At 42.2% G+C, this 27,051-nt stretch overlaps 1 protein-coding gene across 1 annotated transcript in view; it reads right to left on the reverse strand.

Moving 5' to 3' along the window:
- LRP5 (LDL receptor related protein 5) overlaps positions 1 to 27,051 on the reverse strand; it is a 1,269,095-nt gene that overhangs the window by 1,129,654 nt on the left and 112,390 nt on the right. The window contains exon 2 of the mRNA XM_040409022.1: positions 3,058 to 3,451. Within this exon, the coding sequence (XP_040264956.1) occupies positions 3,058 to 3,451 (394 nt within the window). The remainder of the gene's footprint in view (positions 1 to 3,057; positions 3,452 to 27,051) is intronic.

The raw sequence follows: 27,051 nt of genomic DNA on the forward strand, positions 1-27,051 counted from the left end.
AGTCATTATTATCTTTTCCAGGATCTCCCCTCTAACCACCTAACTATTTTGCCCGAGTCCAGCTAGGGCTGTGGGAAAAATACTTTACTGTTCTGCCCAAGCTGGTCTCGGGCAGAAGTGGAAGGCATGGGGGGCTGCTTTAGCTGCTGCTATCTCCTGAATGGTAGCAGCTAGAAGCATGGGACTAGTCTTGTTTGAAAGCTGGCATTCCAACATTAGCCCAAGATAAGCAGGGAGAGATATCACTTTTAGATATAGAGTCAAGAAGAATCGTGGTAAAACCTGCTAGTTGTTACCAAACCATAGATATGAGCAGCAAAAGCAGCCAACCCTCCTCCCATTAAGTCTGGAGGAGGAGGGTGGACTGTTGGGGAGCTGACAGCCTGCAGGAGGAAAGGAAAAATAATTTAAAAAATATATATATACAGAAATGTGGCATTATCATCATTTTAGTGACTCCCATAATAAAGTTTTACCACACAGTGAACGCCGTAAATAAAATTACACCAAATGTTAAAATTGCAAGGTTTTTTAATCTCTCCCCCTAAAAATAAAATATTAAAAGTTATTTAGTACACTATAATGGTTCCCCAAAATGGTTCCTAAAAAAAAACTACAACTAATCCCGCAAAATAAAAAAAGAATTTAGTAGAAAAAAAATTAATGACTGCTGGAACACAAATGGGGAAAATATTATTGTTCCTTAAAGGATCATTTTTGGGCTAATTAAAATCCTTATAGTGCGATTTTTCAATATATAGTGCTCTTACCCTTATCGGTTGTCTAGTTTCTTTAAAAAACAGACTTTTATAATATGTTAATTACCTGGCTACCAGCAAGTAGGGCGGTTACGTGTTGGTAGCCGCCGCATCCTCCTTTCAAAAAAACGCCCCTCCTCCTGTTGATTGACAGGGCCAGCGAGCGCTCTCCTCCTCCGGCTGGCCCTGTCTGCGTTCCAAATATCGCGCCTGCGCCGTACCGGTCTTCAGTCGGCGCAGGCGCACTGAGAGGAGGACGCTCGCTCGGCCGCTCCTTGCGGACAAGAATAGGCATTTTCTATTAAGTGCCGGCGATGTGTGGTCTGCAAAATGCAGAACGCACATCGCCGATGTCCGCGTTTTGTGTATTCGCAAAACACACACGGACGTCTGAATGGAGCCTAAAGCCACATGCACACAGCTGTTGTCCGTATTGCGGCCCGCAAACAGTGGGTCCACAATATGCAGGCACCGGCCGTGTGTTCCCCGCACTTGAATGGGTCTGCTTTCCGCAATCCGGAGCTGCGGTGCGGAAAGCAGGCACGGAACCCCACGGAAGCACTACGGAATGCTTCCATGGTGTTTCTATCCATGCCTCCGCACCGTAAAAAAATAAAACTTGTTCTATTCTTTTTACGGTGCAGACGGATCACGGACCCATTCAAATTGAATGGGTCCGGATATGTTGTGGCTGCCGCACGGATGGGGCCCGTGCATTGAGAACCTCAAATTGTGGACCCCAATGCACTGAACAGCCGCACAACGGCCGCGTGCAAGACGCCTAACTCTTGTTAGCGATGATCTGGCAGTGTAATACTGCTACCAATTACCTGATAAATGCTTGTTTATCGGGCAACTGGAATTTTTCAACAGGTTTAAAAATGATTGTTTGCCAACAGCAGATAGCACCATCTAATCACAATCTGCTGCCGGCAAACAGTGATCAGGATGGGGAAGAGCGATGGCATGAATGTTCACTCCTCCCTATACTGTGGAGGAGATCGCTGTATGTAATGAGCTAACGAGTAGGCGATTGCAGGGAAGGAACGTTTACCTCCCCGACAATTGCATGCTAATCTGCAGGTCTAATACAGCCTTTAAGTTTAAAGGGGTTCTCTGGGCTTTTAACATCGATGACCTATCCTCAGGATAAGTCATCAATATCAGTGCGGTAGGAGTCCGACACCCAGCGATCAGCTGTATGAAGGCAAGGCGTGCACAGTGTGCACCTGCCGTCTCCCTTCTCTCTTCCTGCTCACTGCTGCTTTGCCATAGACATAGCAGCAGTGAGCAGGAAGAGAGACAGCAGGTGCACACTGCACGCACAGTCTCCTCGTACAGCAGATTGGCAGGGGGTGCCAGTTGTCGGACCTCTGTCAATCGGATATTGATGACCTATCCTGAGGATAAGTCATCAATATTAAAAGCCCAGAGAACCTCTTTCAGGACAAGTCAAATTTATCAAACAACTTGGAACATTTGATAAATATGGCACAAAGTGCACCAAGTAAAACGGACTTCAACTATTCCCCTCATGATAAATTCCCTTCATTGTCTTTGTTTAGGTCCTTGCATACTTCGGACATAACACATAGTGCCCCTCTGTGTACAACAGTGGCAATGACTGTCATGTGCATAACAAATATAGCAAACATTTCTGAATAACAACTAATACTATGCCAATTGATACAAAATAGTATTAAAATAAAATATTACAATGCTCTTCCCATCAAATGATCATATCCCTGGTATTCACTCACATGAAATAAAAATACCAATGAATTTATGCTGGATGTTAGAATATCTACTGACTAAACAACATGCTGCAGCCCTAACTGCAAAAAATAATCACTGACTATATCAAATAATTATGCAATATACAGAATTTTTTTGCACATTTTCGGCCTTTTTTTATTCCCCTGATGGTTTCTATAAATTTGTTTTCTCTCTTCATTTTTGCTCAGTGGGTTTTCCTGATGTGATATGTGCAAGCACTGCTTCTGAGCCAATCAGATGTCTTCCCTTCTCCTCTCACAATATGTAGATATTTAAAGACCGCAGCCACATCTCCCTGTCTTATTTACAGGAGAAAAGGGCTGCTAGAGGTGGTGATGATGCTAATTTACCCGGTTAAAATAAAAAAGTTTCATGTACTGACATACAAATAGATATACTTTCACAGCTAGAACTACCTTTTTGTTGTTAACTTCAATTGACATATTCACTGAATAAAACAAACAAAAATGAATGCCAAGCAAAAGCAATAACATAATGGTGACAACAAGAGATTACAACTCACCCATGAGCTGGATCCAATGCTATGGCCCTGGGCTGGTCCAGATCTTGCCAAAAGAGAACTTTTCTATAAGTGCCATTGAGATTAGCAACTTCTACCCGGTTTGTTTCAGAGTCTGTCCAATAGAGTTTTTTGCCAATCCAGTCACACGCCAGGCCATCTGGAGATTCTACGCCAGAGATTATGACATTTTGTGAGCTCCCACTCTGGTTATATGAGATTTCTTTTATTGACTCCTCACTGACATCTGTCCAGTAAATGAGCCCTTGAGTGTAAAAGAAATCAACGGCAGCTGCGTCCTCCAAACTGCTTACCACCACAACAGATTCTAATTTAGGTCCCGCTGCATCAACCAATCGAACATCTCGGCGGTTAGCAAAAAGCAATAAAGGAGATCCTGAAATAACAAAAGATCAGAAATGGTTATCAAACTCTTCATAATAAAACATTGTTTTGCATAAACATGGTCTTTCTAGGCAATGTGTTAGGAGCCAATGTAAAAAAGACCACCAATCAGCTTACATTAAACAAATTTTAACTGATCACATGTTTCATCTAGGACTACTTTCACACTGGCGTTTCTGGGTCCGCTTGTGAGATCCGTTTCAGGGCTCTCACAAGCAGCCCAAAACGGATCAGTTAAGCCCCAATGCATTCTGAAAGGATAAGGATCCGCTCAGAATGCATCAATTGGGCTGCATTTGGTGTCCATTACGTTTTTTAGACTGTCACTAAAATGCAGCTTGCAGCATTTTGGTGACCGTCTGACTATGCAGAGCCTAACGGATCCCTCTAGACTTACAATGTAAGTCAATGGGGACGGATCCGTTTTTCACTGACACAATATGGTGCAATTGATAACGGATCCGTCCCCCATTGACTTTCAATGCAAGTCAAGACAGATCCGTTTCGACTTAGACTTCTTTTTTTTTAGGAATAATGCAAATGGATCCGTTATTAACGGATACAAGCGTTTGCATTATTTGTGCGGATCCGTCTGTGCAGATACAAGATGGATCCGCACAAAAACGCGAGTGTGAAAGTAGCCTAATACATAAAGCTGAGTGTATGTGTGTATGTCCGCTAAAGGAATCCGCACCGTTGAACTTACAATCTCGAAATTTAGCACACAGGTATATCAGGTGTCCGGTAAGGTTTTGGACCAGGTCTCAGCTCTCTAGCACATACCGTTCTTGAGATATTACCAAAAATCCATTAGCCAATAGAAGCCTGGTCACATGACCCTATCAGCCAATAGAAGCCCGCAGGCCCTTAGTCTCTACATACACACAGTTGTACACCAGGTTTCCATAAAAACACAGCCATTTTTCTTCACTGCTGTAGGTCAGCTTTAAAGGGGCAGGACGCTGTGGATGACACTTAAAGGGAACCTGTCATGTGGATATTTGATTATAATCTAACTAATTATATACAATCATTAACTACTAAAAAGTACCTTAGATGTATTCACTTACTGGTGTGACAGATGGTTATCTCATAATATACACACAAAGATGCCGCATGCTAATGAGCTGATTGGAGTCCAGCGTGATGTCATTGAGTCCAGCGTATATTTAATTCAGAGCTATAGCCACTCCCCTGCCCACCTGCTGCTGATTCATATGGAAACAAACTGTCATTCAGCAGCAGTTGGGCGGGAAGAGTCAGGAGCTCATGAATATTCATGACTCATCATTATCAGCTGGAGCTTTTCAATACAAGATGTTGGCAGATTGACTGGGTCAATTAAAGAAAGTGACCCAGCATTGTGCTAAGAGAATCAGTCACTTATTTATGTTGCCCTTAGTTGTTAGGACACCATAAAACTGGTGACTGGTTCCCTTTAACCACCTCAGCCCCCATAGCTTAAACACCCTTAATGACCAGGCCACTTTTTACACTTCTGCACTACACTACTTTCACTGTTTATTGCTCGGTCATGCAACTTACCACCCAAATGAATTTTACCTCCTTTTCTTCTCACTAATAGAGCTTTCATTTGGTGGTATTTCATTGCTGCTGACATTTTTAAATTTTTTGTTGTTATTAATCGAAATTTAACGATTTTTTTGCAAACAAAATTTCATTTTTCACTTTCAGTTGTAAAATTTTGCAAAAAAAACAACATCCATATATAAATTTTTCTCTAAATTTATTGTTCTACATGTCTTTGATAAAAAAAAATGGTTTGGGTAAAAGTTAGTGTTTACAAACTATGGTACAAAAATGTGAATTTCCGCTTTTTGAAGCAGCTCTGACTTTCTGAGCACCTGTCATGTTTCCTGAGGTTCTACAATGGCCAGACAGTAGAAACACTCCCACAAATGACCCCATTTCGGAAAGTAGACACCCTAAGGTATTCGCTGATGGGCATAGTGAGTTCATAGAACTTTTTATTTTTTGTCACAAGTTAGCGGAAAATGATGATTTTTTTTTTCTTACAAAGTCTCATATTCCACTAACTTGTGACAAAAAATAAAAACTTCCATGAACTCACTATGCCCATCACGAAATACCTTGGGGTGTCTTCTTTCCAAAATGGGGTCACTTGTGGGGTAGTTATACTGCCCTGGCATTTTAGGGGCCCTAATGTGTGGTAAGTAGTTTGAAATCAAAATGTGTAAAAAATGACCTGTGAAATCCTAAAGGTGCTCTTTGGAATGTGGGCCCCTTTGCCCACCTAGGCTGCAAAAAAGTGTCACACATGTGGTATCGCCGTACTCAGGAGAAGTTGGGCAATGTGTTTTGGGGTGTCTTTTTACATATACTCATGCTGGGTGAGAGAAGTATCTCGGCAAATGACAACTTTTCCCATTTTTTATACAAAGTTGGCATTTGACCAAGATATTTATCTCACCCAGCATGGGTATATGTAAAATGACACCCCAAAACACATTGCCCAACTTCTCCTGAGTACGGAGATACCACATGTGTGACACTTTTTTGCAGCCTAGATGCGCAAAGGGGCCCACATTCCTTTTATGCATTTTTAGACATTTGGATCCCAGACTTCTTCTCACGCTTTAGGACCCCTAAAATGCCATAGCAGTATAAATACCCCACATATGACCCCATTTTGGAAAGAAGACACCCCAAGGTATTCAATGAGGGGCATGGCGAGTTCATCAAATTTTTTTTTTTTTTGGCACAAGTTAGCGGAAATTGATTTTTTTTTTTTTTTTTCTCACAAAGTCTCCCTTTCCGCTAACTTGGGACAAAAATTTCAATCTTTCATGGACTCAATATGCCCCTCACGGAATACCTTGGGGTGTCTTCTTTCTGAAATGGGGTCACATGTGGGGTATTTATACTGCCCTGGCATTTTAGGGGCCCTAAAGCGTGAGAAGAAGTCTGGAATATAAATGTCTAAAAAATTTTACGCATTTGGATTCCGTGAGGGTTATGGTGAGATTTTATTTTTTGACACAAGTTAGTGAAATATGAGACTTTGTAAGAAAAAAAAAAATTCCGCTAATTTGGGCCAAAAAAATGTCTGAATGGAGCCTTTACAGGGGAGTGATCAATGACGGGGGGGTGATCAGGGAGTCTATATGGGGTGATCACCCCCCTGTCATTGATCACCCCCCTATAAGGCTCCATTCAGATGTCCGTATGTGTTTTGCGGATACGATCCGTGGATCCGTAAAAAACATACGGACGTCTGAATGGAGCCTTACAAGGGGGTGATCAATGACAGGGGGGTGATCAGGGAGTCTATATGGGGTGATCAGGGGTTAATAAGTGACAGGGGGGGGTGTAGTGTAGTGGTGTTTGGTGCTACTTATTACTGAGCATCCTGTGTCCTCTGGTGGTCGATCCAAACAAAAGGGACCACCAGAGGACCAGGTAGCAGGTATATTAGACGCTGTTATCAAAACAGTGTCTAATATACCTGTTAGGGGTTAAAAAAAATCGCATCTCCAGCCTGCCAGCGAATGATCGCCGCTGGCAGGCTGGAGATCCACTCTCTTACCTTCCCATCCTGTGAACGCGCGCGCGTTCACAGAAAATCTCGCGTCTCGCGAGATGACGCATATATGCGTGACTGTGCGCAGAGCTGCCGCCTCCGGAATGCGATCCTGCGTTAGGCGGTTCGGAGGCGGTTAAGGAAGTGGGGTGCTGTGAAGATCACAGTCCAAGGGGCAGGAAGGGTGGCCATTCAGGCCACCCTCAAAAGACGGATTTAAAAACCCCGCCTCCAGGCCCCACTAAGCCACACTCCCAATCTGGTTAAGCCATGCCCCCTCCCACTCTGCAGCCGACGGGGATTGAAGGTAAAAATTTAGTTCTGTCAGCTGCAGGGGTGGGAGGGAGGGTGACTTTCTCCCTGCAGCTCACGCTCAGACAGCACAGTGCTGCTGTCTGAAAGTGAGCTGTTCAAAAGGACATCCCTGTCTCCGTCCAGGCCCTGCGCTGGATGAAGGACAGGGAGTCTGAAAGCCGGTACCGGCCCACTGGCCACCCTAGGGGCAGGCTGCTATCGAGATCACAGTTAAGCGGAGGGTCCACTATGAAGGTCAGTGTTAAGGGGCAGATTGCTGTAGAGGCCACTGTTAAGGGGGCAGGGTGTTGTGGAAATCACTGTTAAGAAGATTAGGTACTGTGGAGGTCACTAATAAAAGGGGCGGCTGCTGTGGAGGTCACTTAAGAGGGCGCAATGCTGTGGCGGTCATTGTTAAAGGGGCCGGCGCTGTACACCTCTATGTTAAGGGGGCAGGGAAATGTGGAGGTCACAGTTAAGGGGAGGTCAGTGTTAAGGGGCAGGGTGCTGTAGAGGCCACTGTTAAGGGGGTACGGTGTTGTGGAGGTCACATTTTAAAGGGAACAGAGCTCTGTGGAGGTCACTGTTAAGGGGGTGGGTTATTGTGGAAATCACTGTTAAGGAGACTGGGTACAGTGGAGGCCACTAATAAAGGGGCTGAACGCTGTGGAGGTCACTGTTAAAGGGGAGGGCGCTGTGGATGTTACTGTTAAGGGGGCAGGCCGCTGTGGCGGTCACTGTTAAAGGGGCAGGTACTGTGGAGGTCACTGTTAAGGGAGGAGGGGACTGTGTAGGCCACAATTAAAAGGGACAGTGGGGTTCTAAGAGGTCACTGTTAAGAGAGCAGGGTACTGTGGCAGTCACTGTTAAAGAGGCAGTCACTGTGGAGGTCTCTGTTAAGGGTGCAGGGAATGGTGGAGGTCACAGTTAAGGGGCGGGTGCTGTAGAGGTCACTGTTAAGGGTGCAGGGAATGGTGGAGGTCACAGTTAAGGGGCGGGTGCTGTAGAAGTCACTGTTAAGGGGACAGACTGCTGTGAAGGTCAAAGTTAAGGGGGTGGGCTACTGTGCATGTCCCATTTTAAGGAGATGGGGCACTGTAGATATCACTGGATAGTGGATACTGTCTTAACGACACACACACAAACATTAAATAAAATAGATAAAATATACCCATGCAAAGCTGGGTCCTTCAGCTAGTGGGCCTATAAAAATAATCATCCTATGTAAAGAGAAAATGTGCTGTCAACAATATACAACTGTTCATCCCAAATTCTGTTTGCATGGGGCTGTGTAAAAGAATCCATAGTTGCTGGGTTACAAATCAAGCAATTTAGAAACACAAGCAACCCTGAAGGTTGATAACTTGATGATTAAATTCAGAAAAATCTCTGACCATTGTCATTGAGAAGACTATATCCCTAGAAGTCCAATATTTTAAGGAAATGTGTCATCAGAAAATGACTAGTGTTGGGTGCGAATATTCGAATTGCAAATTTTAAAATCACGAATATCGCCACTTCAAGATATCGTGAAGATTTAGAATATAGTGCTATGTATTCGCGAATATTCTAGATTTTTTTTTTTTTTATCAGTAACCTACCTTTTTGCTTGTGGGCCAATGAGAAGGCTGCAATGTCTTTGTCTAAGTTTACCAACACCCCTAGCAACCAATAGGAAAGTTGACTACCCATTACTATATAGGAACCTCCCCAGCAGCCATTTTCTGTAGTTTGGTGGAGTCATTGTTGTGCTCTGCGCTTTACTGTTTAATTACATTAGATTATATATATATATATATATATATATATATATATATATATATATATATATATATATCAAAAAATCAGACTGCACGCCAAAACGATTCTTCAGTAAAATAGTGTGTTTTTATTCACCATATGGTGGCAAAGAGCGCGACGTTTCGGCTCAAACATGAGCCTTTCTCAAGCATTGGTGAAAAGTGAGCAACAGACATACACTGCGTGCAGAATTATTAGGCAAATGAGTATTTTGACCACATCATCCTCTTTATGCATGTTGTCTTACTCCAAGCTGTATAGGCTCGAAAGCCTACTACCAATTAAGCATATTAGGTGATGTGCATCTCTGTAATGAGAAGGGGTGTGGTCTAATGACATCAACACCCTATATTAGGTGTGCATAATTATTAGGCAACTTCCTTTCCTTTGGCAAAATGGGTCAAAAGAAGGACTTGACAGGCTCAGAAAAGTCAAAAATAGTGAGATATCTTGCAGAGGGATGCAGCACTCTTAAAATTGCAAAGCTTCTGAAGCGTGATCATCGAACAATCAAGCGTTTCATTCAAAATAGTCAACAGGGTCGCAAGAAGCGTGTGGAAAAACCAAGGCGCAAAATAACTGCCCATGAACTGAGAAAAGTCAAGCGTGCAGCTGCCAAGATGCCACTTGCCACCAGTTTGGCCATATTTCAGAGCTGCAACATCACTGGAGTGCCCAAAAGCACAAGGTGTGCAATACTCAGAGACATGGCCAAGGTAAGAAAGGCTGAAAGACGACCACTACTGAACAAGACACACAAGCTGAAACGTCAAGACTGGGCCAAGAAATATCTCAAGACTGATTTTTCTAAGGTTTTATGGACTGATGAAATGAGAGTGAGTCTTGATGGGCCAGATGGATGGGCCCGTGGCTGGATTGGTAAAGGGCAGAGAGCTCCAGTCCGACTCAGACGCCAGCAAGCTGGAGGTGGAGTACTGGTTTGGGCTGGTATCAAAGATGATCTTGTGGGGCCTTTTAGGGTTGAGGATGGAGTCAAGCTCAACTCCCAGTCCTACTGCCAGTTTCTGGAAGACACCTTCTTCAAGCAGTGGTACAGGAAGAAGCCTGCATCCTTCAAGAAAAACAGGATTTTCATGCAGGACAATGCTCCATCACACGCGTCCAAGTACTCCACAGCGTGGCTGGCAAGAAAGGGTATAAAAGAAGAAAATCTAATGACATGGCCTCCTTGTTCACCTGATCTGAACCCCATTGAGAACCTGTGGTCCATCATCAAATGTGAGATTTACAAGGAGGGAAAACAGTACACCTCTCTGAACAGTGTCTGGGAGGCTGTGGTTGCTGCTGCACGCAATGTTGATGGTGAACAGATCAAAACACTGACAGAATCCATGGATGGCAGGCTTTTGAGTGTCCTTGCAAAGAAAGGTGGCTATATTGGTCACTGATTTGTTTTTGTTTTGTTTTTGAATGTCAGAAATGTATATTTGTGAATGTTGAGATGTTATATTGGTTTCACTGGTAAAAATAAATAATTGAAATGGGTATATATTTGTTTTTTGTTAAGTTGCCTAATAATTATGCACAGTAATAGTCACCTGCACACACAGATATCCCCCTAAAATAGCTAAAACTAAAAACAAACTAAAAACTACTTCCAAAAATATTCAGCTTTGATATTAATGAGTTTTTTGGGTTCATTGAGAACATGGTTGTTGTTCAATAATAAAATTAATCCTCAAAAATACAACTTGCCTAATAATTCTGCACTCCCTGTAAAAAAGGTGTGCCAATACAGACAATTAATAAATCGACATAATTGATAATTTAAAAAATGTGTATGTGTACAATGTACAAATATTTGCAAAAAAGTCATAATCATCATGGTTGGTAAAGTGACATGTCCAATAAGTGAAATAGAATCCATAATATAGGAAATTACATATAACAACACATTAAATATACAAATGGTTACATCTGCAACACATGCATACATAATTGGTGTGTAAACTATAATTATAAACATGTGCGGATAGGGGAAACTAATGAATTACTACCTGGAGGAATGATAGTGCCCACATATACCAGCGCGCTGTTCAGCACGTCCTTAGGAAGCCATTGCGCATGTCCCGATCGCATCACGTCATCACTGAGGGATGGCGCAGTGTCACCCACTGATGACATCAGCGGTGCACCTAGCAGTGAATCGCAGCCTCCTCCCACCGATGACCACAAAAGGCGGCGCATGCGCATCAGCGTCATCACGCTGGTGGCCACCATATTGAAAGAGGGAACATTGCCAAGACATAATTATCCTTACAGCCAACTGCCATCGCCGTTATACAAAACCAGTCACTGTGGTCAAATCCCACTGTGTAGCAGGTTAGATGAGTCACCATCTTTTCCAAGACGGTTAACTCAAATCCAATTTTTACCCCAATGCTGTAGGCACGTCAGTGCCACCCACATTGCGGGTCCCTGACCTGCTTCAATATGTAACTGAGAGGGTTCTCCTCAAATGCAACAGAACGGTACTGCATAACAGGGCAAAGGTCGGCAGCATAAGCTAAAGTGTTGAAAAAGAAAAGGGGCAAAATAAAGCCTCTTACATTATATACAAGCGGGACATACGCATGGAACTCAAAGACATAGACATGATAGTATCACAATAAAATTGCTTCTTTTGTGGGCTCCTCATCCACCATCCAGGTTCATCAGTTTTCTAAGGTGCCTTCCCCAATTGTGCAAGTGCTTCTGAAATAATAATAAACAAAGTGTCAGTAATACATATATACCAGGTTCAGAAGCACTTGCACAACTGGGGAAGGCACCTTAGAAAACTGATGAACCTGGATGGTGGATAAGGAGCCCAAAAAAGAAGCAATTTTATTGTGATACTATCATGTCTATGTCTTTGAGTTCCATGCATATGTCCCGCTTGTATATAATGTAAGAGGCTTTATTTTGCCCCTTTTCTTTTTCAACACTTTAGCTTATGCTGCCGACCTTTGCCCTGTTACGCAGTACCGTTCTGTTGCAATTGAGGAGAACCCTCTCAGTTACATATTGAAGCAGGTCAGGGACCCGCAATGTGGGTGGCACTGACGTGCCTACAGCATTGGGGTAAAAATTGGATTTGAGTTAAACGTCTTGGAAAAGATGGTGACTCATCTAACCTGCTACACAGTGGGATTTGACCACAGTGACTGGTTTTGTAGAACCATGCAATTCAAAAGATAGGGGCACATCCAAGAATGAAGGAAGAGTGCCGGCTCACGGTATGCAGTGCACAATATAAAAGAGGAGAGAAAGAATACTGAAACAAGAGCCGCACATCTAAAATACACTGCTCAAAAAAATAAAGGGAACACTTAAACAACACAATGTAACTCCAAGTCAATCACACTTCTGTGAAATCAAACTGTCCACTTAGGAAGCAACACTGAGTGACAATCAATTTCACATGCTGTTGTGCAAATGGGATAGACAACAGGTGGAAATTATAGGCAATAAGCAAGACACCCCCAATAAAGGAGTGGTTCTGCAGGTGGTCATCACAGACCACTTCTCAGTTCCTATGCTTCCTGGCTGATGTTTTGGTCACTTTTGAATGCTGGCGGTGCTTTCACTCTAGTGGTAGCATGAGACGGAGTCTACAACCCACACAAGTGGCTCAGGTAGTGCAGCTTATCCAGGATGGCACATCAATGCGAGCTGTGGCAAGAAGGTTTGCTGTGTCTGTCAGCGTAGTGTCCAGAGCATGGAGGCGCTACCAGGAGACAGGCCAGTACATCAGGAGACGTGGAGGAGGCCGTAGGAGGGCAACAACCCAGCAGCAGGACCGCTACCTCCGCCTTTGTGCAAGGAGGAACAGGAGGAGCACTGCCAGAGCCCTGCAAAATGACCTCCAGCCGGCCACAAATGTGCATGTGTCTGCTCAAACGGTCAGAAACAGACTCCATGAGGGTGATATGTGGGCCCGACACCGTGCAGGACGTTTGGCATTTGCCAGAGAACACCAAGATTGGCAAATTTGCCACTGGCGCCCTGTGCTCTTCACAGATGAAAGCAGGTTCACACTGAGCACATGTGACAGACGTGACAGAGTCTGGAGACGCCGTGGACAACGTTCTGCTGCCTGCAACATCCTCCAGCATGACCGGTTTGGCATTGGGTCAGTAATGGTGTGGGGTGGCATTTCTTTGGAGGGCCGCACAGAGCTCCATGTGCTCGCCAGAGGTAGCCTGACTGCCATTAGGTACCGAGATGAGATCCTCAGACCCCTTGTGAGACCATATGCTGGTGCGGTTGGCCCTGGGTTCCTCCTAATGCAAGACAATGCTAGACCTCATGTGGCTGGAGTGTGTCAGCAGTTCCTGCAAGACGAAGGCTTTGATGCTATGGACTGGCCCGCCCGTTCCCCAGACCTGAATCCAATTGAGCACATCTGAGACATCATGTCTCGCTCTGTTGCACCACAGACTGTCCAGGAGTTGGCAGATGCTTTAGTCCAGGTCTGGGAGGAGATCCCTCAGGAGACCGTCCGCCACCTCATCAGGAGCATGCACAGGCGTTGTAGGGAGGTCATACAGGCACGTGGAGGCCACACACACTATTGAGCCTCATTTTGACTTGTTTTAAGGACATTACATCAAAGTTGGATCAGCCTGTAGTGTGTTTTTCCACTTTAATTTTGAGGGTGACTCCAAATCCAGACCTCCATGGGTTGAAAAATTTGATTTCCATTTTTTCATTTTTGTGTGATTTTGTTGTCAGCACATTCAACTATGTAAAGAACAAAGTATTTCAGAAGAATATTTAATTAATTCAAATCTAGGATGTGTTATTTTTGTGATCCCTTTATTTTTTTGAGCAGTGTATAACAAATTTATTCAAGAAAACAGACACGACACAAAATAGGTTAAAATCGTTGTATACAACAAATCAGGGCCATGTGAACCATGAATCAGCACATGCCACCCTGGCTCACCACAAAATCATAGGCATGCCCCCACATCAATAAGTATATAACATTATAAAGTGCATGTAATCCATCAACAATGAATAAAAGGTCAAATACTTAACATAGAAGTAGCATGGTGGGGGGTATGCGTGGTGGTCAGGAAAAAAGCCCAACGCGTATAGCCAGACTTGCTGGCTTCCTCAGGAGTGCCTGATCCTAAATGACACATGATCAGATATATATACACATAGTAATCAAATAATAATAGTCTTTACCTGTGTCTCAGGTCCCCATGTGGAGAGAGGGGGCGGCGACCACCTCGCTGACATGGAGGAGAGGGGGGGTTTGGGGGGTGGACGGCGCCTCGGGCCCTCAAAGAGCACATGGATGTGGCTAATGGGGGACGCCACAGGCAGACGGCAACCGGAAGTGCCGTCTGCCCATGCGTGCAATCGAGCCGTCGTGTGCTGCGTTCCAATCACCGGAAGCAGCAAATCGTGCAGGCTCAGGAAGCATTTGCTGCGTGTCAACGGTCGAAGATGACGTAACCGAAATAGAGCGCGAAGTGCGCATGTGCGTGGGATACTGTGGGCGAGCGCACGGCAGCGGAGATAAAGGAAAGAATAGGCAGACAGAGAATAGAACTACATTTTCGTATAAAGGCAATAGTTGATAATTAGAATCCCTGTATGAGACCTAGTGCCAATGTAAGTTTACAGGATCCAGAGTATTCAGCGAATAAGGAAAAATATAGATATATAAAAAAAAAAAATACATAAAAACACATTTGTGAACAATAATGAAATACATACGGTAAGTGAAACAAACATGTGTGGGAAATTTAATTATGATCCATGCAAGTAATCTAGTGGAGGATCAATTCTAATAGTGAAAAATACTATTAATGAACAAAATTGATTAGTGCATAGAAAGGCGCCATCAAAGCCCTAAATTAACCCTTTATTTTTATCCTGTGATTAGTTCATGCGCAGAATTATCCATCAGTCAAATTAGACTTGATATGTTAATTAGGCTACATGATTTGTACCCAAAGTTATGTGATTAAACCCACGTGCCTCATTTTTATTATTCCTTACCCCGACATTCTTCTAGTTAATTTGTATTATTACTATTTAATTTTATTTGTTTATATTTTTAGTACTTGATATATTTTTTCTTCGAAATATTCATTCTACAGAGCACTAGTGAGACCTCATTTGGAGACCATATCTCCAGAAGGATATTGATACTTTGGAGAGAGTTCAGAGAAGAGCTACTAAACTGGTACATGGATTGCAGGATAAAACTTACCAGGAAAGATTAAAGGACCTTAACATGTATAGCTTGGAAGAAAGACGAGACAGAGGGGATATAATAGAAACTTTTAAATACATAAAGGGAATCAACAAAGGTAAAAGAGGAGAGAATATTTAAAAGAAGAAAAACTGCTACAAGAGGACATAGTTTTAAATTAGAGGGGCAAAGGTTTAAAAGTAATATCAGGAAGTATTATTTTACTGAGAGAGTAGTGGATGCATGGAATAGCCTTCCTGCAGAAGTGGTAGCTGCAAATACAGTGAAGGAGTTTAAGCATGCATGGGATAGGCATAAGGCCATCCTTCATATAAGATAGGGCCAGGGGCTATCCATAGTACTCAGTATATTGGGCAGACTAGATGGGCCAAATGGTTCTTATCTGCCGACACATTCTATGTTTCTATATATTATTGTTTTATTACATATTATAATTTATTTTTAGAATTATTTCTTATATTTTAAATATTATATTTTTTTTATATTATATAATTTATTAAATTATATTTTTATTTTGTTTTTTTAATATTTTTTATTTGTACAATTTTTGATATTTTTTATTTTATATATTTAATTATTTATTTTATATTTTTTATATTAATATATCTATCAATTATTTTCAATCTAAATTTTATTCAACTATTATTTTATTGTATATTATTTTATCGTATATTATTTTATCCTGAATACCTCCTTGTTCCATATAATTTATTGTAAAGGGGACTAAACAGAGGCATCAAATTGAAGGGTACACACCCGTGCGGCCAATGCAATGTCTGCCCATTCATGTTGGGCAAGGATAACTTTACAAACGGTAAGGAGTGTGTATGCCTGAATCATTACATAAATTGCCGCACCAGGAATATCGTATATGGGATTATTTGTCCATGTAGGAAATTGTATGTGGGGCAAACCTAACAAGAACTGCGGAAACGGATCCAACAACATATGTCCAACATCACCCTGGCCGTTCGGGATAGGGCTGACGAGGAGAAATCTCTTACCTCTGTGGCCACACATTTTTTGGACCATCATGGTGATGCACATGCTCTTCGTTTCCTGTACGTGACCATCTGGCCTTTCATTCCGAGTCTGCCGGATTATCCCCTTCTCTGCACTTCAGTTTGGGAAAGATCTAAATATTGCCTATAAGGAAGAATTTCTCTGGATCACTGCGGAAGAGGATTTCTTATCATCACCTTTCGATTGGACATGTAGTGAATGATTCATTAGATTCGCTTCTCTTCTATTTGTTGTTTGCACTTACCCGATGTAGCACCTCTCTAAATGTCACCATCTGTAACATTCTCCTACTTCTGTGGCCTCGGTGTGGGGTCCTGTGGGTGACGGCACGGAACAATCTTCTTACTCTATTTTCTTTCTTATCTTCCTTTTTTTTTTTTATATAAATACAATAAATTATGTGGAACAAAGAGGTATTCAGGATAAAATAATATACAATAAAATAATAGTTGAATAAAATTTAGATTGAAAATAATTGATAGATATAATAATATAAAAAATATAAAATATAAAATATATAAAAAATAAAAAATAAATTAAAAATAAAAAATATCAAAAATTGTACAAATAAAAAATATTAAAAAACAAATAAAAATAATTTAATATATAATAAATAAAAAATATAAAAAATAATATAATATAAATAAAATATAATAAATAATTCTAAAAATAAATTATAATATGTAATAAAACCATAATATATATTGTCAAAAGGAATATTTCGAAGAAAAAATAAATCAAGTACTAAAAATATAAACAAATAAAATTAAATAGTAATAATACAAATTAAATAGAAGAATGTCAGGGGTAAGGAATAATAAAAATGAGGCACGTGGGTTTAATCACATAACTTTGGGTACAAATCATGTAGCCTAATTAACATATCAAGTCTAATTTGACTGATGGTTAATTCTGCGCATGAACTAATCACAGGATAAAAATATAGGGTTAATTTAGGGCTTTGATGGCGCCTTTCTATGCACTAAATCAATTTTGTTCATTAATAGTATTTTTCACTATTAGAATTGATCCTCCACTAGATTACTTGCATGGATCATAATTAAATTTCCCACACAAGTTTGTTTCACTTATGTATTTCATTATTGTTCACAAATGTGTTTTTATGTATGTTTTTTTGTTTTATATATCTATATTTTTCCTTATTCGCTGAATACTCTGGATCCTGTAAACTTACACTGGCACTAGGTCTCGTACAGGGATTCTAATTATCAACTATTGCCTTTATACGAAAATGTAGTTCTATTCTCTGTCTGCCTATTCTTTCCTTTATCTCCGCTGCCGTGCGCTCGCCCACAGTATCCCACGCACATGTGCACTTCGCGCTCTATTTCGGTTACGTCATCTTCGGCCGTTGACACGCAGCAAATGCTTCCTGAGCCTGCGCGATTTGCTGCTTCCGGTGATTGGAACGCAGCACACGACGGCTCGATTGCACGCATGGGCAGACGGCACTTCCGGTTGCCGTCTGCCTGTGGCGTCCCCCATTAGCCACATCCATGTGCACTTTGAGGGTCCGAGGCGCCGTCCACCCCCCAAACACCCCCCCTCTCCTCTCTCCTCCATGTCAGAGAGGTGGTCGCCGCCCCCTCTCTCCACATGGGGACCTGAGACACAGGTAAAGACTATTATTATTTGATTACTATCTGATCATGTGTCATTTAGGATCAGGCACTCCTGAGGAAGCCAGCAAGTCTGGCGATACGCGTTGGGCTTTTTTCCTGACCACCACGCATACCCCCCACCATGCTACTTCTATGTTAAGTATTTGAGCTTTTATTCATTGTTGATGGATTACATGCACTTTATAATGCTATATACTTATTGATGTGGGGGCATGCCTATGATTTTGTGGTGAGCCAGGGTGGCATGTGCTGATTCATGGTTCACATGGCCCTGATTTGTTGTATACAACGATTTTAACCTATTTTGTGTTGTGTCTGTTTTCTTGAATAAATTTGTTATATTTTAGATGTGCGGCTCTTGTTTCGGTATTCTTCCTCTCCTCTTTTATATGGTTTTGTAGAACGGCGATGGCAGTTGGCTGTAAGGATAAACTATGTCTTGGCAATGTTCCCTCTTTTAATATGGTGGCCACCAGCGTGATGACGCTGATGCGCATGCGCCGCCTTTTGTGGTCATCGGTGGGAGGAGGCTGCGAGTCACTGCTAGGTGCGCCACTGATGTCATCAGTGGGTGACACTGCGACGCACGTGCGTGTCCGCGCCGTCCCTTAGTGATGACCTGATGCGATCGGGACATGCGCAATGGCTTCCTAAGGACGCGCTGTAAAGCGCTGGTATATGTGGGCACTATCATTCCTCCAGGTAGTAATTCATTAGTTTCCCCTATCCGCACATGTTTATAATTATAGTTTACACACCAATTATGTATGCATGTGTTGCAAATGTAACCATTTGTATATTTAATGTGTTCTTATATGTAATTTCCTATATTATGGATTCTATTTCACTTATTGCACATGTCACTTTACCAACCATGATGATTATGACTTTTTTTTAAATATTTGTACATTGTACACATACACATTTTTTAAATTATCAATTATGTCGATTTATTAATTGTCTGTATTGACACACCTTTATATGTCTGTTGCTCACTTTTCACCAATGCTTGAGAAAGGCTCATGTTTGAGCCGAAACGTCGCTCTTTGCCACCATATGGGTGAATAAAAACACACTATTTTACTGAAGAATCATTTTGGTGTGCAGTCTGATTTTTTGCTCTGTATAAGTGGGTAAGCACCTGTTACCATACTTGGACCTTGCACCAGTCTTTTTCCTCTATACTTTCTTTGGGTGGTGCTGCCAGTGTTTTTTTTTCTGATATATATATATATATATATATATATACATACATACTTTAGGAAAATGAGGAGGCAGCACACTGTAGACAAAAGGGTGCACAGCCGACCAATATGGACCAGCACCTGGGTCCAGCAAATAGAAGAAAAATAAGCCAGCAGCACTCCAAGTAATTGAAAAAAAGTGTGGTTTATTGACCCAAAAAAATGAAGCGACGTTTCAACAGCTCATTGCTGTCTTTATCAAGCCTAATGCACATGTGATACAAGCGTGTAGTATATAGGGACATTGATCAACAGAGGATTAACATCAATTAAAGATATATAACTAAAATAGACATACATATAGTGATATCTGTGAATGTACAAATACATATAAAAAACAGTCGCAGAAAAACAAAGATGATGCATATAAATATATAAATATATATGCTACAGTGTCCTAGACCCTATCTATATATATATTTACCTTTTGATATCTGTTTTATAAATATTTGGTTTTGCATATCCATCTGGTATCTATGCACTTGACTAGGATTGTGTGGCGACTGATTTGCAGCCTCTATTGCGGTCTGGACATGCGCACATTGCATGGGAGGCTATTCCGGCCATCTTAGTTGTGGTCTCCGGTTATTGCCTGGATGCCGCCAGGATCGCGATATTTGCTCCTCCCGCGCATGCGCGGAGGGTCAATGGGAACGCCGCTGAACATGCGATGTGGATTATATACAGTCACACACCTGACGGCAAGTTTTTTAATTTCACTCACTCATTGGGTTCACCTGCACTCATTAAGTTCTTTTTTATATAATACAGGAATACTGCATTATATATTTATATGCATCATCTTTGTTTTTCTGCGACTGTTTTTTATATGTATTTGTACATTCACAGATATCACTATATGTATGTCTATTTTAGTTATATATCTTTAATTGATGTTAATCCTCTGTTGATCAATGTCCCTATATACTACACGCTTGTATCACATGTGCATTAGGCTTGATAAAGACAGCAATGAGCTGTTGAAACGTCGCTTCATTTTTTTGGGTCAATAAACCACACTTTTTTTCAATTACTTGGAGTGCTGCTGGCTTATTTTTCTTATATATAATATATATATATATATATATATATATATATATATATATATATATTATATAAATTATTATATTTTTTTTTATATTACGGATAGTTAGTGGGAGATAGTCAGTGTAGGTTGGATCGTGATATAGTGTAGCTGATAGGTTCTGCTGTCCATACATACATGCTACAGACATAGTGCTGTGATGTCACAAGTCCACAACAATACTTGCACCAATCAGTAATATGTAGTCAGGCCTGCTAAAATGTGAAGTTGCACGTATTGCGCTAAAATATGCGCATCATTAATTGGCGATTTGCGCAATCGTGAATATATTTGAGCACTCTATCTGCATATAAAGCTATTGTAATGTTTTGCCGTGCCAACCATTTTCTCCAGTCTCAGGAAACTTCTAGCAGCTTAAAAAATGTAGCAACAGTGACCCACGCCTATACTGCATGCGTAATACGTGCATATTACGGTACATTTTCGATTTTCGCAATTAAGAAAATAACCGCAAATTCTCTAATATATAATGAATATTCGCCCAAATATTTGCGAAATATCGCCAATTCAAATATTACCCCTGCCGCTCATCACTAAAAATGACCTATTGTTTAAAACTTTTTTTATGAAACTTTTTTTTATTTTTTTATTTCCATGTCGCTATATTAAAAAAAAATATATACCGTATTTCCTTAACTATAAGATGCACTAGACCAGTGATGGCTAACCTCAGGCACTCCAGCTGTCGTGAAACTACAACTCCCAGCATGCTCCATTCATTTCTATGGGGTTCTGAGAACAGCCAAGCAAGGGTACATTTTGGGAGTTGTAGTTTTACCACAGCTGGAGGACCGAAGGTTAGCCATCACAGCACTAGACCATAAGACGCACCTAGGTTTTAGAGGAGGAAAAGAAGTAAAACAAATAAATAAATAATGACAGAATAATATTAAACGGTTGGGGGGACCTGTGGATAATGCACTGTGCAGTTCTTCTTTACTTGCAAAATTACTACCTATGCTGCTACTTAAAATTCACACTGTTTGCTGTTTACAATCTACTGTACGCAACGTGTCATATGAACCTCCATCATCAAATCCTAATGCATGTCCTTTCACAGCTGCCCACCTGCATGGGACCTGTGCACATGGAACAAGCAGCACACACAAGACTAGCCCCACACACAGGACCACTACACAGCCAGAGGTATCATGTGAGCAGGAGCATCTCTTTTGCTACGTATTGCCTTCAACTCTCCACCTGCAGTACCGCCGGCCTTGCTGTCATGCGGCCTCAGATACGGTACCTTCACAGTGTAGGTAGAGTCTGCAGGTGTAGCGTTCAAGGCAGTCTTCACATTATTAGATGCACTAAATTTTTGGCCCAATTTTGAGAGACAAAAAAAAAGTGTGTGTCTTATAATGTGGGAAATACGGGATATAATCCTGAAATTTTCACACTGGCCAAGGACAGGTGCTGATGTCATTGACTTTTATGGGAAAGTGTTCTAGGCATGCTCTGTGACCTGTGCAGTGGTGATAAGCTGATAAACTGATGTCACCTATTGTGAAATGGTGGAATCCGTTCTCTAAAGAGGTATTACTTGTCGTAATTCTCCCAGGAATAATAGCTACTGAGAAGTTACCTGTACAGAACAGGAAATCATGACTCAATATTAGGCCTAGTCGCCAGTGTGAAAATTTCAGGATTATATACAATTCTGGAGGATAGACAGATTAAAAACATAAGACGTTGGGTGCTTGGATAGCCACCTTCGGGGAGGGTGAAGGAGTGAAGTCACAACAATAAAAAGGTGGGCATTTACTTTAATATGAACTCTTTTTTTATAACAGTAGTTGTTATTAAAGGAGTTTCAAGGAAATTACATCATACATAAGCATTATCGGCATAGTTAAATACAAAGTATAAAACAAAAACAAAGATAAAGGGTTAAGTAGAATACTTGTTCTATGCTGGTAGGGCAACAATTTTTGCATAAAGTGCATACAGTAATTTAAACAGGAGTACAGTATTTACATTTAGACCAGAGGTTCCCCCCCCCCCACCCCCAGGGTATCTGCAGAGATAGGATAATGTTATCTCATACGTATACGTGGAATTAATGCGATGTACCACATCAGAGCCTGAAGGAACAACCACGCTCTTCCAATTGGAAGTGATTGATAGTTTCTTTACTAAAAATAAATGTGCTATAACCCTCTATATCTGCTGAGGATGGCGTCCAAGTCTAAATATAGTAAGGCTAGGGATGGTGAAGGGGATATTAAATATACAGCCAAGTCAGAGGCTATCAAGAAGACTTCTTGCCAGAGTCTATCAAGCTTAGAGCAAGACCATATGATATGCATTAATGTGCCTTTGCCCCCGCAATTCCTCCAGCAATGGTGTGGAGTTCCCGGAAACATGTGGCATAGTCTGTCGGCAGTGTAGTACCACCATAGCGTGGTTTTCAAGATAGATTTGTAATGGGTAGTGGATTTCAGGAGTCTGGCAGACAGGCGTAGAGCTGTCGACAACTGGACATTCGAGAAGGATTTGGCCATTTCCGCCTCCCAAGAAAGAAAAGGTGAGGATTTGATAAAGGTCTCAGTGTTGCCCACCATGACATAAATAGGCTTAAGGGGCAGATTTTTGGTCCTAGGGACTGAACATAATTGAAATTAAGGGTGTTAATATTAACAGAGATATGGAGCTCTGATTGTACAAGATATGTGTAACGGGGTTCCGAAGGTGCACTCGGTCCCCCATTACCCGCAGACCTGTTGCTTAGCTTTGGGAATGAGGATCTGCGTTTGACCTCATTCCCAGGGCGGCTTTACTAGCTGGGTGGCTCCCTGCTCCTAGTCTGCCTTGAGCGCCGAGCTGATCACTCGGTGCTCGACTGGTTGGTCTGTCGGTCATGTGACGCTGGCCACGTCACATGACCCTCACTCCCCAGTATAAATACAGGCAGCCTGCTGGCCACAGGTTGCCTGTTAATTTGGGTTCCACCTGTGATTTGGTCTTTCCTGGCGTACTTACCTCCTGCTGAATTCCTGACGATCCTCTGCCTGCTCCTTGTGTACTTTGCTGCTAGCCTGGTATTCTGACCCCGGCCTCCTCCTGACGTTCCTCTGCTGACTCCTTTGGTACTTCACGTCTCTCCTGGTATTTATGACCCCGGCTTCTCCTGACAATTCTCTGCTTGCTCCATTTGTACTTTGTAGCTTTCCTGGTATTGATGCGGTCCGTTCACGTCCTGTTTGTCTGTCTGTCATCCCTGCACTTATTCCAAGTTAGGGATTGCCGTCCAGTTGTCCCCTGTCATTAGGACTCGCGAGGCAAGTAGGCAGGGCCAGGGGTAAGGGTGGAGCGCAGTGGTCACTTCCCTCCCCCCTGTGTGTGTGTGTACACGACTGTTACAATATGGTAGTCTTAGATATTTATAAAAATATTTAATCAGGATTTTGTATGTATGACATAGGTATTGGAAAGGGTGTAGTCCAGACATGGATCCCACCTGTGTGTGTTATATTTGTTATGCCTAGGGCTGCCCATGTATCCAAGTTTATGTTAGGAACGAGGAGACAGGTAGAATCAATGGGTAAGAGTTCCAGAATGGGTGTGGGGTTTCCGCTGGTTAAAGCATGGAATTTATTCCAATGTCTCACAGCCGCATCCACGGGGAAGGGATATTGTTTAGGGCAGAAGGAAGGAAGAAGGGAAACCAGCAATAGGGACCTTAGAGATGCCTGGGGAACAAAGATCGCTTCTATATGCACCCATTGTTTGCTAAGGTCACCCTTTCACCAGTCTTGCAATTGTTGTATTTGAGTTGCCAAAAAGTAATCAAACACATTGGGCAGGCCAATGCCCCCATAAGCCTTCCATTTGTAGAGTAAGGAGGCAGGCACCCTTGGCTTTTTCCCTGCCCAGGTGTAGTTATTGATCATCCGGGATGCTTTGAGAAAGAAGCATCTGGGAACAAAATATAGAATAGCTTAGGTAGTACCATGATTTGAAAGGCAGCTATCCTACCTACCCTTGACATCGCTTTTCAAGGCCATGGATGAGAGGTCTGCTTTTAAAGTATCTAGCAGTGTTATATAATTGGATTTGTACAAAACTTTTGTGAAGCAGTAGAGTTTTATGCCCAGGTAGTCTATCTGTTGGGTATGCCAGTCCAGAGAGAAGTTAGCTTTGAGATATTGTTACTCTGCTGCTGAAATATTGAGAGGCAGGATTTGGGACTTTGTTTTATTAAGCTTGTAAAAGGAGAGTTCCCCAAAGGCCTTCCATAGCCGTATTCAAAAGACATTTTGGGGTGAGTGAAGGTCAGGATTATGTCATCTGCGTATAATAATATGCAGTGCGAGTGGTTACCTATGACCACTCCACTAATGTCTGGGTGGGATCTAATAGCCTGTGTTAGCAGCTCAATTAATAACACAAATATTATAAAGTAAAGGGGGCACCCTTGATGTGTTGCATTAGTTATGGAGAGAGGGTCAGACAGAGTGGAATTGGCAAGCACTCGGGCGGAAGGGGTAGAGTATAATACTGAGATTGCATTAGGCATATACATTCAAATCCCATATATCATAAAGACAGAGAAGGCAAACAACCAGTTTACATGGTTAAATGCCTTCTCAGCATCCAACGTCACCATCACCACAGGGGATTTTCGTCTCTCCAGAACATCTAAGATGTTGACAATCCTTCTAGTGTTTTCATAGATCTGGTAACCTTTTATAAAGCCTGTTTGGTCAGGAGAGACAAGGTGTGGGACCAATGTAGCCAAGCGGTTGGCAAGGAGTTTGGCATATATTTTTACATTTACATTCAGCAAGAAAATTAGGCAAAAATTTTGAGGGATTTCATGGGCCTTGCCCAGCTTGGGGATGGTTACAATGGTAGCTTCTAGCAGTTTCCTCAGGAATCTTCCCTCCTCCATAGCTTGCTGCAGAGTGTGGGTCAAATATGGAGCCAAGATGTCTCCGTATGTCATGTAGTATGCGTTAGAGAGCCCATACGGGCCATCTGCTTTGTGTAGGGGTAGGGAGCAAATAATTGACAAGACCCCATTCCGGTTTAATGGTGCATTTAGGGATTCTATTTGGGATGTAGTTAGTGTAGGGAGATGAAGGGAGCCCAAATACTCATCTATAGCAGCCTGGTGTGGATGAATTGAAGGGTTATTCTTTACTAGGTTATAGGGTAAAGAATAGGAAGTCTTGAATTTGTTGGCATTCCTATCCGGATCATAGATATGAGCTCCAGTGGACTTTTTTTTTAAGGAAAGGGATTCTTGATTTTAAAACTTTTTGTTTGATCTTGTGTGCTAACAACCTTCCTGCTTTATTATCCTGTTAGTAGCCTTGACCTTTCTAAGTCCATGTTCAGTAGGAGTTCCCCAAGCTCAAGTCGCAGGGATTTTAACTGTGCAGTGCGTGTAGGGGAGAGATTAATTTTATTGAGAGCTTCCAATGGGGTAATTTTAGACATGAGCTTTGAGAAATTCCGCTCTTTCCTTTTTTGCCTATTTTCATAATGACTCCCCTTATGTAGGCTTTGTGGTTATTCCACAAAAAAGGAACTAGAGACTGAGCCCTCATTGAATTGAAAATATTCTCGAAGAGTGGAATTGATTTCACCCTTATATGTGTTATGTTCTAGAAGGAAGGGGGTTTAGGCGCAAAGAGGAGCTATGCCTAGGGTGGTAGAAGTCCTGCAATGTTAAGGTGACAACTGCATGGTCTTTAATCAAAGAGCTACTTAGAGGGAACAGGTCTATCCTCGAGTAAGAATCGTGTGCCAGGGAGAAAAAGGAATAGTCCCTCTCATTATCAAGGTGAATTCTCCAGATATTGTATAGATCCCTCGACAATAGGAATTCCCTCAACTAGGGTGTTCTGTTAACAGTGGATGTGGTGTCTAAAAGAGGATCTACAATTCCATTGAAGTCCCCAAACCATATTGTTTGGCCATGCTTAACTCCCCCTACTTTCCTGGAGAGTTTATTAAGGAAAGTAGGCTGGTGTCTATTAGGCTCTATTGACATTGTTCAAGGAGCCCACTACGATAATGAATCAATCTACTAGCGATCAACCGATTATCGGTTTTACCGATATTATCGGCCGATATTCAGTATTTTGACCGTTATCGGTATCGGCATCTATTTTGCCGATATTCCGATAACTTATTGGGAACACAGATTGCGCTGCTGACAGCACTCTCAGTGTTCCCTCAGCAGCACAGGGGAGAAGGAAGCAGTGTCTCCATCCCCCTGTGCTGCTGCAGCCAGTGAGAGGAAGGAGGACAAGACAAGGGGAGGGGCTGTGGCCACTGCGCCACCAATGAAGAGAAATCTCTCATTAATTCATATACAGGAGGCGGGAGCTGGCTGCAGAATCACATAGCCGGCTCCCGACCTCTATGAGCGGTAGCTGCGATCTGTGGTAGTTAACCCCCTCAGGTGCCGGGGATCGCAGCTACCACTCATAGAGGTCGGGAGCTGGCTATGTGATTCTGCAGCCAGCTCCCGCCTCCTCTATATGAATTAATGAGAGATTTCTCTTCATTAGTGGCGCAGTGCGCCCCCCAGTATTAATCATTGGTGGCGCAGTGCGCCCCCCAGTAGTAATCATTGGTGGCGCAGTGCAACCCCCCCGCAGTGCACCCCCCCACCCAAGCCCCCCCTCCCCCAGTATCAATCATTGGTGGCACTGGCTACAGTATCCCCT

This window comes from Bufo bufo, chromosome 10 (assembly GCF_905171765.1).
Source record: "Bufo bufo chromosome 10, aBufBuf1.1, whole genome shotgun sequence".
Taxonomy (NCBI): Eukaryota; Metazoa; Chordata; class Amphibia; order Anura; family Bufonidae; genus Bufo; species Bufo bufo.